We start from the raw sequence: 14,472 nt of genomic DNA on the forward strand, positions 1-14,472 counted from the left end.
GCCCGGAGCCGCCCGGGCCCCCGGGCCCCCTCACTGGCGCCGCGGTCGCCGCCGCCCGCGGCTCACGGACCCCGCCGCCGCCGCCATCTTGCTCCGAGGTCCCCAGAGGCCCCCGGGACGCCGCCGCAAGGGACCCCGGGAGCGGCTGCCCGAAGTGCGCCTGATCAGAAACGCCTGCTCCCGCGGGACCGAGGTGGGTCACGGACCCCTGGCCTGGGACAGGCGGCTGCGGAGGGAGTGATAGGGGGGCGCAGGCTGCCCTGCCTGCGGCTTCCGGGTGCCTTGCCCCCATCGCCGCCCGGGCCTCTGTGGCGGTAGAAGCACCATCTTCAGCCCCAGGCCCCTGCGGCACCTGGGCTGTCCAAGGCGCGCCTGATAAAAAAAAAACGCCCCACAAGGCCCGGCTGCGGCTCATTTGCATTCAATTTGCGTTCTATTAGCTTGTCTCCCGAAAGCGCCCTCTGCGGGTCGATTCGAGTCCTGCGGGCGCATCTCACCTGCACCTGGGAACCCTCACCTGAGTTACCCAGTTCAGGCTCTGAAACTCAACTCCTCCCTGGTTGACTGGCAATAATCGCTTCATTTCTCCCACCTGGACTCTTGTCAGCAGTCTAATCCCCAGGTCTACCAGAGGAGACCTGTTCCAATTCACTCATTTGTCCATCAAATATTGAGCACCTATTATATACCAAGGCCCTGCCCTAAATCGTATTTTATGCATTCATCAGATGATGGACATTCGGATTGTTTTTGCCTTTTGTGAATTTTGCTGTTGTGAACATGTGTGTATCTGAGTACCAGTTTTGTTTCAGTACTAGTTTTTCAAATGATGTAAACTTGCCTGTTGTCCTTTTTTTTTTTTTTTTTGCGGTACACGGGCCTCTCACTGTTGTGGCCTCTCCCGTTGCGGAGCACAGGCTCCGGATGCGCAGGTTCAGCGGCCATGGCTCACGGGCCCAGCCGCTCCGCGGCATGTGGGATCTTCCCGGACCGGGGCACGAACCCGCGTCCCCTGCATCGGCAGGCGGACTCTCAACCACTGTGCCACCAGGGAAGCCCTGTTGCCCATTTTTAAAATGTAGGGAGATGTCACATACAACTACAATTCCCAGCCTGTCCACCAGCTGGCAATTACCAAGGATCCTCCTGTGAGCAGGCGGTAGTTTGTGCAGGTCACCTCCCCGCTCTCCCAACCCACCTCTCTCCCTACCTCAGCCACCTGGCCCTGCAGACATATGGGCTTGAGACCCCTCACCCCAGGGGTCTCTCAAGGCCTCTCCTTCATTGCCAACAGGAGGGTGGGCTCCTGAACAAAGCAAAGATCCCCACCCTGGTGGCTGTGGCATTATAGATGCAGACAGACAACAGGAAATCAGTAAATATCTTGATACAAGGTAAAAAGTGCTATGACAGGGAAGCAGAACAGGGTAGGGGGCTGGGACAAGGGGTGGTTCACATAGTCCTATGGGAAAGGTGGGATTTGAGCAGTTCTAAGGAAGCGAATGAGGAAGTTAAGCAGGCAGCTGGGGGAGGGGCTTTCCAGGAAGAGGGCATAGCGCGTGCAAAGACCCTGGGGCAGGGCCGGGCCTAGCATGTTGGAGGAACAGCTAGAAGGTCCGTGTGTCTGGAGCAGAGTGAGCAAGGGGCAGAGAGGGAGGAGGGGAGGGCAGGAAGGGGACGGGACAGGTCGTGCAGGTCCCTGTGGGCCACGGGGAGAGCATGGGCTTTTACCCCCAGGGAGGTGGGAGCCTTGCAGGCCTATGGGCAGAGGAGGGACTGGACCTGGTACAGGTGCTCACTGGCACCCTGTGGCCACTACAGGGTGGACAGACTGTCAGGAGCGAGGGTGGGAGTCAAGGACCACAGGGGTGGCCATGCTGGTCCAGGTGGGCCATGATGAGGTGGGACCAGGTGGAGGCCGAGGAGGGGGGAGAAGTGGGTGGATTCTGGATATGTTTTGAAGGTAGAGCTCTAGGGAGATTTCCGGGTGGACTGGATGTGGATGGTAAGACAAAGAGGGGAGTCAGGGGTGACCCCAAAGATTTTGGCCTGTACACCTGGAAAGATGAAGCTGCAGTGATGAAGGGAAGCCGACCAAGGCAGACTGGGGGCAGGGGTAAGAATATTCCGGGCCTGGAGTTGAGGGTGAGGCCCAGCTGGCATGGACCAGGGGGTGTCCTCAGCACACCTGGGGAGGAGGGCCAGGGGTCCTGAGGCCACCTGCCAATGAAGCGTCCAGGAGGCAAAGGGAGCATCTTCGAGCTGTTTCCGGGGCGCGTGGGAGTGCGACCAAGAGAGACTAAAGGGGGGGCTGCCCGCGTGGACCCAGCATTCCAGGAACCCTGCCACAAAGGAGCAGAGAAGCCTGCCAGAGCTGGAGGGGGCCGGGGGCCAGGGAGCGAGATTTGCGGGCTTTCGGGCCAGATTCCAGGAGAAAGGGAGCAAGGGGAGTGCCAGAGGGAGGCCACCCTCGAGTAAAGGCGAGGGCCCCGTGCCCAGGTTGGGGCGACCTTGGTGGCCTCAAGCACAGGACCCTGGGGAGGGGTGGGCCGGAGCCGGTGGTGCAGTACCAGGGCAGGCCACCAGATGGCAGGTCTGCCGCCTTCCCGGGGGCGGGAAGCGGGGAAACCCGTGGGGAGGGTCCGCGCTCCCCCCACCACAGTCCCCCACACGCCATCCGGGCTCTGGAGACCGCTGGAACCTGGGATACACTTTTCCTAAGAAGGGGTTCAGAGCCCTCACCAGTTTCTCAACGCTCCCGAGGCCCCTCGCCCTCTCAATTGGGAGCCGGCATACAGCAGGCATACACGATACAGGAGCGGCCAGACGATGGGCACAGGAGCCGGGCAGGGGTCGAGGGGAACCTCCGGGGAGGAGCCCTGTCAAGCCCGCGAGTCCTTTAGAGTCTAGAGAAGCGCGGGCTCCCCCCGCCCCCGGTTCCGGAAGGGGGCGGGCAGCGGACGCCCCCGGGCGCCGTGTCACCGCGCCTCGGTTGCCGGGTAACGGAGCCGGAAGGCGGGCTGGGGGCGCAGCTGCGCGAGGCGTGGGTGCCGCTGGACTGCAGCACGCGCCACGCGCCGCAGAGGGCAGCCCCCTCCCCGCACCTTAGGGCTGGAGGGGCGTTGCCAAGACCGCCACCGGGTCCCCGAATTCACTAGCCCACTGCCTCAGTTTCCCCAAGAGGAGGCTGGGGACCCCATTGGCGAGGGGGACAGAGGGACTCAGAGGGCCCACCGTCTCGGACCAGCGATGGGAAAAACCACAAGGCTCTGGAAATCGGGTTTAAAAAAGACATGTTTAATTAATTAAATACCAGGATGAGGCCAGGCAGGGCAAGGGGAAGGGGGGGGTCACCCGAAAGCACAAATCCCTTGGGACCCTACCTCCCCACACCTCGAGAGGCCACAGCTAAAATGGCTGGAGCCAGACCCCAATGACCATCGGTCCCTCCAGACTCCTGGACACGGGGGGGGGGTGGGGAGAGGGACAAGTTCTCAGCTCCCTGGTTCCTCAGACCACAGTCCAACCCCCGCGGACATGCACCGGCCAGGGCTGGGACAATGAGGGTGGCGTCCAGACAGACACAAAGGGAAACAAGGCCCGGGCCCGCCCTCTGCCCCCTGGACTAAGGCATCTCACCACCGCGGGAAGATCCTCCGCAGCCCCACCGCCCGCCCCAGGACCCCAGGCACCTGTCCCTGGATCCTGCCAGGGCCGTTCCGGTCCACGCTAGTGCCATCCAAACGCCCCAGCCGCCAACTGGGAGGCAGGAAGGTTCTGGAACACAGAGGGGTGCCACAGACCTCGTGCAGCCAAAGGCGGGATAGGCCTTTTCAGGGTACGGGACAGGGAGCCTGGGTTCCTTCCCATTCCAGGGCCGGGGTCTTCAGTCCCTCTGTCCAAAATGAAATCCAACCGCAGCCACGGTGGGAAGACACCAGGAGGGGACGTGACATCTGTCCTTCCTCATCTTAAGTTCAGACCACGCAGGCCCTCCCCCCCCACACCCACAAAGCCTGAGGACAACAGACCACCCACCAGGTCCCAGATCAAGGAAGAGATTGGCGCCTGAAAAAATATTCTACCCGGTCCAAAAAAATCGAGCTATCCCAGGGGGTTCGGGGGTCAGCCCTCCCACTTCCCGCCCGCCCGCCCGCCCGCGTGGGTGGGACCTCAACCGCTGGTCCAGTGGCCATGCCCGGGGCAGGATGGAGCAAGGGCCCGGGGCCTCCTCACCCCCATCCGCAGGGCGGGGAAGGGGTGCATTTCGCCCAAAGGCTGGCCTGGTCCCAAACAGGAGGGATTGATTGTCACGTGATGCTGCACAAGGCCAAAGTCGGGGACTCTTCCCCTTCAGGAGAGGGGAGCCAGCCATCCAAACTGGGGGCCAGCTTCCCCCCAGTCTCTCTCACTGACACATTCGCACACCCACCCAGAGGGGCAGGGCAGCCCCCCAAGCCAGCAGACAGAGGAAAATAAATAAGCCTGCAGTAACTCCCATCCGGTGATATTCGCGCCCCGCACCCCGCCCCCACCGTGAGTCAAATTGCTCTTTGGAAGAACCCCCCTTTCTCTCCCTCCCTACCCCAAGTCTCAGAAGCAAAACCGGTACCCCTATGGAAACCCTACGACCTCCCCCGTCCCCACCCACCCAGCCCTCGAGGCTGGGGAGCTGAGGGGCCCCTCCCGTGAGCAGTGGGGTAGAACCTGTGGACACCTGAGATTGAGTACCCGAATGGGGGCGGCCGGGCCACACCCCCGTTTCCCTGAACGTCTCCAATGGCTTTCGGTGGGGTGAGGGGCTCCCGGGGTGGGGGATGGGGGGACACGAGGCAGCCCGCGGTAACCCCTGGTTCACCTATGGCTCTTTGCATACTTCATCCCAACCTGGACAGAGGGGCCTGGGGACCAAGTGTGAACACCGGTTAGGGGGTGCCTTTCCTGGGCCACCTCCCCCCAAGGCCCACACGTCCCTCAAAGCAGGGAGGTGGCGAAGGGGGAAGGGGGACGCCTCCTGGCCACCCACCCGGGGTCCCTGTTTAACAGCTGGGAAGAGAGTTAACGATCATGGCTATATACAGACACGGGGCCACTACCCCTCCCGAGAGCAAACTCCAAGGCCCGGATGACCCCGGTCCAGTCTCAGACCCCTCCTTGTTTTCTCGAGGGGGCAAGGGCATCTTGGGGGGCCCTCAGGGGGACACTGGAAGGGGCCGGGCTGGCGGTCAGTCCGTTCCCCGCCCCGGGCCGGGACAGCAGGCGTGTTGCTGGTACTCCATGCCCAGGCCCAGCGGGGGCGCGCTCAGGGCGGCTGGACTGGGGCTCTACAGGCCGGCGGGAGCCGGGCTGGGTACTGGGCTGGGCGCAGGGCTGCCCGCCAGGCTGCAGGGCAGCGAGTCGCTGGGCGAGGTGCTGCGGGCGCCCGGACGCCGGAGCAGTTCCGGGCGGAAGCCGGGGTGGCGGCGTGCGTGCTTGGTCAGGTGGTCGCTGCGGGTGAAGCGCTTGGAGCAGAGCGGGCAGGGGAAGCGCTTCTCGCCCGTGTGCGTCCGATGGTGGCGGGCCAGCTCGTCGGAGCGCGCGAACTTCTTGTCGCAGCCCGGCCAGTCGCAAGCGAAGGGGCGCTCACCTGCACGGAGGACAGACAGACAGCGGTCAATGTCGGGGGAGGAAGTCCCATCAGATCCCCAAGGGTCCTCGTCATCTGCCTCATCCCTCCCCACCTCGTTCTAGAGGCTGAATTCTGGACGTGAATTTAAAACGTGTAGATGTTTAAAGAAAACGGCCCCAACTCATTTCGCGAACCCTGTGAATACTCTCCCCTCTATTTCCTACGACAAATGGTAATCAGACTGGGAGCAGCTGCCATGGGTCGAAAAGAGAATCTACAGAGACCGCGTTCTCCTAGGACCGCGCGCCCGCGCGCCCCCACCCCCAGGAAGGCGCCACCTCGGTGTCATGTGTACTTGGCACACACGTGTCCGCTCCGAACGCACGTCGAGTTTTCGGAGAGGCTTCTTATGCAAACGGGTCCTGCCGTCCCCACTCCCGCGAATCTCCCTTCTGCCCTTCCTGTGGGGGCATTCGGGGGCTCCCAGGTGCTCGCGATCCCAGTCAAGCCCCTTCCTTTTGGAAATGACCACCCCGTGGGGGGCACTGTCTGGGCAGCCTCAGGAGGCAGCTTTACGCCACTGCTGACCCTCGTGGCCCCTCTAAGAGCAGAGGGACATGTGAAGGGACCCCCAACCCCGGCCAACCCCGGGGCCGCACTCGCAGGGTGCGGAGGGACGCAAGGCGAGACGCAAGGCGAGACGGGGACAGCCCCTGGGTGTGCGCGGGGGGGGGGGGGGGGGGGGAGGGGGGGGGGAAGGGGCGGAACCGGAGCCAGCCCAGGACTCGCCCGCCCCAGCGGAGCAAAGGCGAGGGGAGGGGCGGGCCGCCACCGGCAACTTCCTCCGCAGACCCCTCCCACCGCCAGGCCGGCCTCGCCCATCCTGCCCCTGCGGGCCACGGCCTTCCCCGCCTGCCAGTCCCCACCCGCCTAACCCTTGGGGGGGTCTCCGACCCGGAACAGGGTCGCCCGACCCCCCTCATCAACCCGGGGGGTCGCCCGACCCCCTCATCAACACATCGTCTGTGTTGTCAGCGTGTCCCCAGCCGACCCAGGGGGACCCCCGCCACGCCCCAGGCCCGGGGGCCGTGAAGCACCCAAGAGTTTGCACCCTTCTGGACCCAGCGCCGGGTACCTGGGACCCTGGAATCCCCAGGCGTTGTGTTGCCCAATGCTCAGGGGGTTTGCAGGGTGTGTTGGGGGTGGATAGAGTGTGGACACGTGGGCAGGGTCGCCCCTCGTGGCACTGGACGGAACCCAGCAGAGGAAGAGGGGGAGGCCAGCTGGGGGGCAGGAGGGGGAGCCACAGTGGGGTCAGGGTAGGTTACACACTGGGAGGCCCACACGGAGCACTGGGGACTGCGATGACCCAGGCTGACCCTGCCTCAGGAAACACGCCCACCGGTGGGGGAGGTGTTGAGGGAGACAGACTGAAGGGTGTCCTCAGCCGAGGATCAGAGAAGCACCTGAAAAGCAGCACCCTAGTGGGGGCGTGCACAGCTGACCAGGAGCCGGAGGTGGGGGCCATGGGACAGACCCGCAGCCGTGGGGTGGAGGGAACCTGCATTCTCAGGGTGACCCAGTGACATCTCTGCTCTGGAAGCTCAAGGCCCGCCCTGGGGAGAGGGCTGGGAGGGGGAAGGGATCGCGAACCACTGAGGGGCACCAGTGGACTTCAGAGGGCCTGCCCAGGAGAGATCGAGACTAAAACCTCCCCTCCCTCATCCCTTCCTCCTGGTCGCACTCGGACACCACCAGCGAGGCAGAAAAGCGGGGGGGGGGGGGGGGTCAAAGCCCAGCAGCCTCCCCCAGAAAGTTTCTTGTGGGATACCTGTCGGTTATACTCACGGCTGGGGGAGGGCACGCCCCTGGAGGCTGGGGACCCAGACGCGCTGGTGCCACCTCCCCCAGGGGTCACAGGCCACAGTCATGGTGCTGGGGGGAGAGCAACTGTCCAAGACCACAGGTGGCCCCAAATCCCTGGGCCTGCCCCCCCCCACACACACCCCATGCTTCCCCTGCAACAAGCCAGCAGGCAGAGTCCGCAGCCGTTGGGGAGGGGCCCCGGCGGGGACGTCCTCCATAGAATCACGGGGCTCAAAACAGCCCCAGAAGGTACACCCCACCCCACCCCACTTGGAACCGACAGGTCCCGAGGGCCTAAGTCTGCGGGCGGGGCTGCTGGCTTCCAAGCAAACGGGGGCCTGGGGGAGCGACGCCCCTCCGAGGGGCATGCGGCCCTGTCGCCATCTTGCAGGACGCAGGCTGGGGAGAAGGGGGGGAGAGGGGGGCCAGCCCGCCACGGGTGCGCCCCACAGTTGGCTCACTTCCCCATTTAGGGCAGCGGGGCCCGCCTCCCGCCCTGCCCTCCCCTCTCTCCGTCCCGCAGCTCTACTTTGCCACCAGCAGGTTGCAAGAGCGGTGCCAGTGCCCGCAGGGGCCGGACGCCTGCAGCCGCCGGGAACACAGCTGCCGCACGTAGCTCGGCGGCGGCAGGGACATCCGCAGCCCCAGCCGGCCCCGCTCACGTGGTCCCGCTCCCGCCGGGGCCGGGGGTCGCCTCGCCGGCTGGCCGCCTGCCAACCCCGCCCCACGCCGGGTTGCTGGGTAGCGCAGCGCACGTGCACACGTGGGTGGCGCGGCCCGGGGCTCGCAGGCTTCCCTCCCCACAACGTCGGGCGGATGCCTGCAGGATGCCAGGGCCTGCCACCCTCTCAGTCCTCTGGCCGGGAAGGGCGGTAACATTCAGAGGCTCAGAGCCGGCATGCCGGGTGCAGCTGCCTGTCTGCTGAGTCCACCTGGGTGCCGGAGGGGGATGCAGTGGGCGGGGCTGCGGTGGACTTGACCCTCTGACTTGGGCTGGGACTAGGGGTGAGCTCAGGACGGCCGGAAAGGAGGTCCTGGCTCAGTGTGCTCGGCCTTCGCGGGGGACAGTGCCCCACCTCCCCGGGCTGGGGCTGGGGGCCAAGGGTCTGACAGCTGACCTTCACTGTGACCTCCTGAGGTCATCACTAACCTAAGAAGAGGGTGTGTGGCCCACAGCCAACCGTTGCGCAAATGCCCACCTACCAGGTGGGCTGCACCGGGGGAGGGGCCCAGGTAAGGTAGCATCCCAGGAGAGCTGGAGAAGGCTGGGACTGCAGCAGGTGCGGGGGCAGGGGGCTTCCCAAAGGAGATAGGCCTGAGCAGGCCGCGAAGGACAGTACGGACATACAGCCAAAAGGATTGAAAATTGATGGTGAGGTCCGGGGGTCAGAGCACAGGGTCCCCGTGCGGCTGGCCATCCTGATGGCTTTAACAAAGACCAACCCGTGCGAAGTTCATGTGCTCTGCGATCTTAAATACTCCCTAGACGTTAGCCACCCCCATCTCTCTCCCTGTCCCCGCCCCTCCTGTAGGTTTTCCATTTCAATTGCTCTGCGGTTGCCACCAAAAACCGTAGGCAGGGGTCTTGCAGGCCCTCACCTCCCCACGTGGTACCTGGCAGCAAATCCCATCAGAGCCCCTTTCAAAATATGTCCAACCACCCCCCCACCGTCCCCCCGCCCCCGGCTCTTCGTGGCTCCAGCCCCAAGCTCAGGCCAGGAGTGAGGCGGCAGCCCATCGGCGGGTGCCTGGGCCGCCCAGCCTGTGCTCTGCTCCCTGGCTCAGAGTCGAAGCTGAAGTCTCTACTGTGGCCTCGCTTCTCTGCAGCCCCGGTGGCTGCTCCTCACGCACCGCCTGGAACCTCTCCCCCATCACTCCGTCCCTTTTCTGTGCTAACGTCACCCTTCAGAGCAGACGCTCCTTATCCCGCTGGGGTACCCCCCCCAACTGTCCCCGTTCTCGGCTTTCTTATGCTTATGCTCAGTCTCTCCTGGGAATGATATGTGCCCCCCACCTGACCATAAAGCTGACAGCACAGGCCTGGCACACCGTGGGTGCTTAACACATGCGTGGAAAACGTCTACAAGCCCCGAGAATGGCACTCAGGTTGCTACAGCTCCAGCAGCAGCTAACCAGCTAGCTTGCTGGTGCGTCATCTGGTTTACCTCCTCACCCCCCAGGTAGGAGCCACCACTACCCCCATTTACATAAAAAGCGGGCCACCTGCCACCCCACACCTCTCCTCCCTCCTGGGGAACCCAGGCTGCCCTCGCTTTGCTTCCCCACCCGGGCTGGCATCTTCAGCATCGGGGGTGACGGCCCACTCAGTGCCTGTGTGTTCAGGCCCCACAGAGCATGTGTGTTCCGGAGCCCCGCTGTTCTGGAAATGGGACTGGGTGAGGGTGGCCCCCCTCCCTCCCCGGGAGGCCAGCTCCTCAGGCTGGTATCGTGTGCCAACTCCCGGGCCATCTGGGCCAGCTTTATCAGGGAGCCTGGGTGGGGGGTGGTTATCGCCCCTTGCAAGGTTGGGGGCACCCTCCCCCACCCCCCAGCTGGGGCACCGGCACCGTGAGCAGTCCCAGCTGCTCGCTGCACCCTGCTGCGGGAGGAGGGGGCTGGGGGGCGGGCAGTCCTGGGCACTCGCACCCCACCCCGCGCCCTGGCACTGGCCCCCCAGATAAGCCACCAGTCTCCTGCGCCCCACCTGGCACGCTAGGGGCGCTCACAGCTCTGCGAGGCGTGGAGGTGGGCTCTGCTGACTCAGACAGCCCTGGGGGGTGTGGTGGCTACTTCCCCTCTGGGCCTCAGTTTCCCTGTCTGCCTCTCCTCCTGGGGGCCTGTTCAGCAAAGAATACCACCACCACCACCACCACCACCCTTAGGCCGCTCGGCAAACAGGGGTTGCCCTAGCCGCCTCTTGTCCCCCAAGTCCTGGGCCTTGTCCCTCCCACCCAATTCGTGCGGTGGCCCACTGCTCTCCCTCCAACACAGCGGCCCCCCTCCTCGATCCCTCTGCCGGATCCTAATCCCTTCCCCATAAACGGATTTTCCTCTGCAAAGCCGGGCCTGCCCGCCCCCCCCCACCTGCCCTTGGGATTAAAGGGCACACTTACCTACTCTGCCCCCTCCCCACCTCCCACCCACCACAGCCGCAGCCCTCCAAATTCACGCCCCGGGTTCCCTGCCCCCACCCCCTGCAGCCAGGGTGCCGGCCCCTCTCCTGGGACACACCCTTCCCTGCTACATCTGACCCCACGGTGTCGCTCAGAGGCCTCTTCCTACAGGAAGCCTTTTCCTCCATCACCGCTGCTGTCACTGTCCCCCCAGTGTTCCAGGAGTCCCGGGGGACGGGGACTGGGTTGTCCCCACAGTGCCTCTCACACACTGTAAAGGCTCAGCTACTCTTGCTCTGGCTCAAGCAGACAGGGTTTTACGGGGGTCTCAGCTGGAGGTATTGCAGCAACGCCCAGGGGACACTGGATGATGTCTGAGAACATATGTCACTGTCACAACGGGGGGTGCCCCAGGTGGGGGCCAGGGAGGCTGCTCAACACCCTACAGTAGCCAGGACGCCCCACACAGACAATGAGCCGGCCCCGAAGTCAGCAGGGCCGAAGGGGAGACCCTAGACTAACAGCCCCACTTCCAGATCTCAGCTCCTTGCGGGGAGGGGGCCTGAGCCCACCAGAAGGTGCTGGACACTGGGGGCACTGGGGCAGGGGAGCAGTCCGAAGACGAGGGAGGTTGGGAGAGAGAGGAGTAGATTGCCAGCCTCTCCACCCCCGCCCCACCTCCCTCCCTCTCCCTCTCGGTATCCACGGCAACCGCGTCAACATCTCCTGCAGCTTCCCAGTCCTTCCGTGCCCCACACTGGAGGCAGGAGAGCTCCTTCTGGGCCAGGGGCTGCGGGCCAGACACAGGGGACCGGAGGACAGCCGTCCCCGCTCCCCCACAGCTGGGTGGCCCTGTGAAAGACCCCATCGCCCCTCCTGGTCTCCCCACCCCAAACCTCTGTGCCAAATGGAGCAGGGATGATGAGACACCACACTCAACTCGCCGGGCTCCTGCTGGGCCTGCTTGCTCATCTGTAAAATGGGGCCAGGCCAGGATGGGAGCTCTCTTTACTCTACAGAGAGGAGAGCCGCCATCAGGCACAGGCGAGTGGAACGGGACTCCCTCCCAAAGGCCCTCGGGGGACAACGGCGCAGCAGACAGCCATCATCTAATTAAAGCTCCTCATCAGATCACTCCCCAGGCCTGCCCCCAGCAGTGGGCAACAAGAGGTCCAGACAAGCATGGCTTCCCCACCCCAAAACAGGCATAAAAACAGCTGCCCCCTCCCCTGGGGGCTGGAAAAACCCAAAGGCCTTGACACAAACCCTGGGTAGGGTCTGGTGGTCCTGAGCACTAGACAGATGCTGAATTAGCAATCACTGAGCACGAAGATGCCCCAAACCCTCCAGAACCGGCACCAAAGGTGCCTAGGTGCACGACTTTCACTCTCAGGAGCAGCACCCCCCCCACCCCAGGGCCCAGCACCATTATTATCCAGGGGGCAAGGCATGGGGGGATGGCACCCTGACCTTCCCCACCCATCACCGGGACACCCCAACTCAGTCCCCTGGGCCTCGCTTTCTCTTTAAAACCAGAATGGCAATACTGACATCCAGGCCCTCGACAAGGAGTCCTTTCTCCCCCAAAGGCCTAGGGGGGCGGCCAGTACTGCCTGGGGGCCCACGGAGGTTCTCAAGGATCCCAGAATACCCTGGGGAAGTGTCCCTACAGAGCCACAGTGGGAAGGGGGGTGGCCACCCCCTTCACCAGACCCAGAGACTCAAACAGAATGTGGAAAAAAACAAACCAAACTAGAGCACTAGGGGGTCTGAGCCACTCGCAGGGGTCACACCGTCCGTGTCTCTGCCACAACGCTAGGTCCAACCCCGCTTCCATGCACCCGCTCCACGTGTTCCTACAGTGGGAGCGTGTCCACTGAGCCAAGGTGATGCACCCTACTGCCCGACGTGACCCCCATAACGGCCCTCAGGAGAAGGCAGCCCGGAGGAGGTAGGTAATGTGCTAGAAACGGACAGAACCACCAAGTCCAAGTGCACGCCCACCCAGCTCCCCTGCCCTTTCCAACAGAAGGAACACCTCCAATGTTCAAACTCAGGCTGGTGACCAAGGCCCACCATCCCCAGACCCCCAGCCCAAGAGAAAATCCTCAGGGTTGAGGGTGGGACTCCGTGGGGAGGACTGAGGGGACCCACAGGAGGAAAAAGAGGGGGTGACAGAGTGAAAGGGTGGCCAGAGCCCCCCTACCTCCGGCTCCCTAGCGTCCCTTCCCCACCCCCGGCTGGGCTGTGAGACGTGACAGTGTCGCGCGGAACCCACCCCCGCCCCCAAGCCTTCCCGGCTCCCGCTGCAGGCGGGGGCGTGGGGGGGACCCAGGAAGCTGCGAAACGCACTGAGGACGTGACACCCTCAGGGGTCCCCCTCCTCCCCAGACTCAAGCCCTAACCCGCACTCCCAGCCCTGCCTTCCGCGTTATTAAAATACATATAAAGGAAAAGAAAACGTGTCGGGCACCCCCCAACCTGGCTCTGCACCAGGCGCTCCGCCGCTCTCTGGGGTGAATCCTCGCGGCCACCTCGGAGGCAGCGCGCGGTTCCTCCTGCCTTTCTACAGAGAAGGAAACCAAGGCAGGAGAGAGAACGAGAACCTCAGAATTGGACGCTTCGACCACGATGCCCACCAACTAGATCCGAAACCAACGGAAAATAAAAGAGAAACGAGGCCGAGAGCGAAGGAGACTGCCCGGGAGCCCCGATCCCGCCCGCGGACCCCGCCGCGACGCGCGCCCCGCGAGCCGCTGCCGCTGCCTCGGCGCCCGCCATCCGCTCGCCGCCCGACCGCGTGGCCGCCACGCCCCCCGCGCGCGCCCCACCCACCAAGGCCCCGCCCTCCCGGCCGGCGCGGCGGCGGCCCGGGCGCGCCCCCCTCCCCGCCCCCGACGCGCCACGCAGTTTCGGGGTCCCGGCGGGGGGGTGGGGGGAGCGCGGGAGGCCGCCCTCGCGCGGGCCGGGCGCGCGGCCAGACTCACCTGTGTGCGTCCGCAGGTGCGACTTGAGGTGGGAGGACTTGTAGTACGCCTTGGCGCAGCCCGGGAAGGGACAGCGGTGGCTCTTGGCGGCGGCGGGCGCGGCGCCGGGGGCGCGGCCGGAGGACGGGGACGAGGCGGCCGAAGAAGAGGAGGCGGGCGAGGCGCCCCCCGGAGCGGCGCCGGGCCCGCCGCGCAGGTCGGCCAGGATGCTGGCGGCCAGCAGGTGGGGTGCGGCGGCGGCGGCGGCGCCCGGGCCTGGGCCCGGGACGGCGGGGGCCGGCGGCGGCGGCCCCGGGGGCCCGGGCGGGGCGGCCTCGCGGCGCGGCGCGCGCACATCCAGGCCAGCGGCCGGGCCCGCGCCCTCGGGGCCCGGTCGCCCGCGGTGCACCACGGCGCCTGAGGAGATGGCCATGAGCACGTCGGCGGCGAAGTAATCCACGCACGCCACGGCTGCCGACATGCCAGGCAGGGGCGGGCGGCGCGGCCGAGCGGGCGGAGCGGAGGCGGCGGGAGCGGCGCCCGTCCGGCCGGCGGCGGCTGATCGAGTGCGGGAGGCGGAGGAGGAGGAGGAGGAGGAGGAGGCCGGCGCGCGCCGCCGCCGCCGCCGCCCGCGCTCGGCCTGCCCCGCCCCGCCTGACGCGCCCTGACGCACCGGAGCCCGCGGGGGCGGCCGCGGCCCGCCCCGCCCGGAGGACGCCCCCTCGGGGCGCACGGCCACGCCCCCCGCCTGGCGTGCCCTCCACCACCCTGCCCGCTGCGCGCGGCCGCCGAGGGCGGGGCCAGGCCGAAGGAGCCGCCCCCTGGCGCGCCTACTCTGGCAACGGAGTACGCCTTCCCTCCTTCTCCGAGCGCTCCTTCCCCACGCGGGGCGCCAGGCCGGGGAGCCAGCCCCCTCTGG

General features: G+C 65.6%; 1 protein-coding gene across 1 annotated transcript; it reads right to left on the bottom strand.

Moving 5' to 3' along the window:
• Positions 1 to 5,324: 5,324 nt before the first annotated feature.
• Positions 5,325 to 14,034, bottom strand: KLF16 (KLF transcription factor 16). The gene is made up of 2 exons (XM_065874978.1): positions 13,575 to 14,034; positions 5,325 to 5,626 (listed from the first exon to the last, which is right to left on the bottom strand). Exons 1-2 carry the CDS (start codon positions 14,032 to 14,034, stop codon positions 5,325 to 5,327), a joined length of 762 nt encoding a protein of 253 aa, XP_065731050.1.
• Positions 14,035 to 14,472: the final 438 nt, after the last annotated feature.

Source organism: Phocoena phocoena, chromosome 3, assembly GCF_963924675.1.
Source record: "Phocoena phocoena chromosome 3, mPhoPho1.1, whole genome shotgun sequence".
Lineage (NCBI taxonomy): Eukaryota > Metazoa > Chordata > Mammalia > Artiodactyla > Phocoenidae > Phocoena > Phocoena phocoena.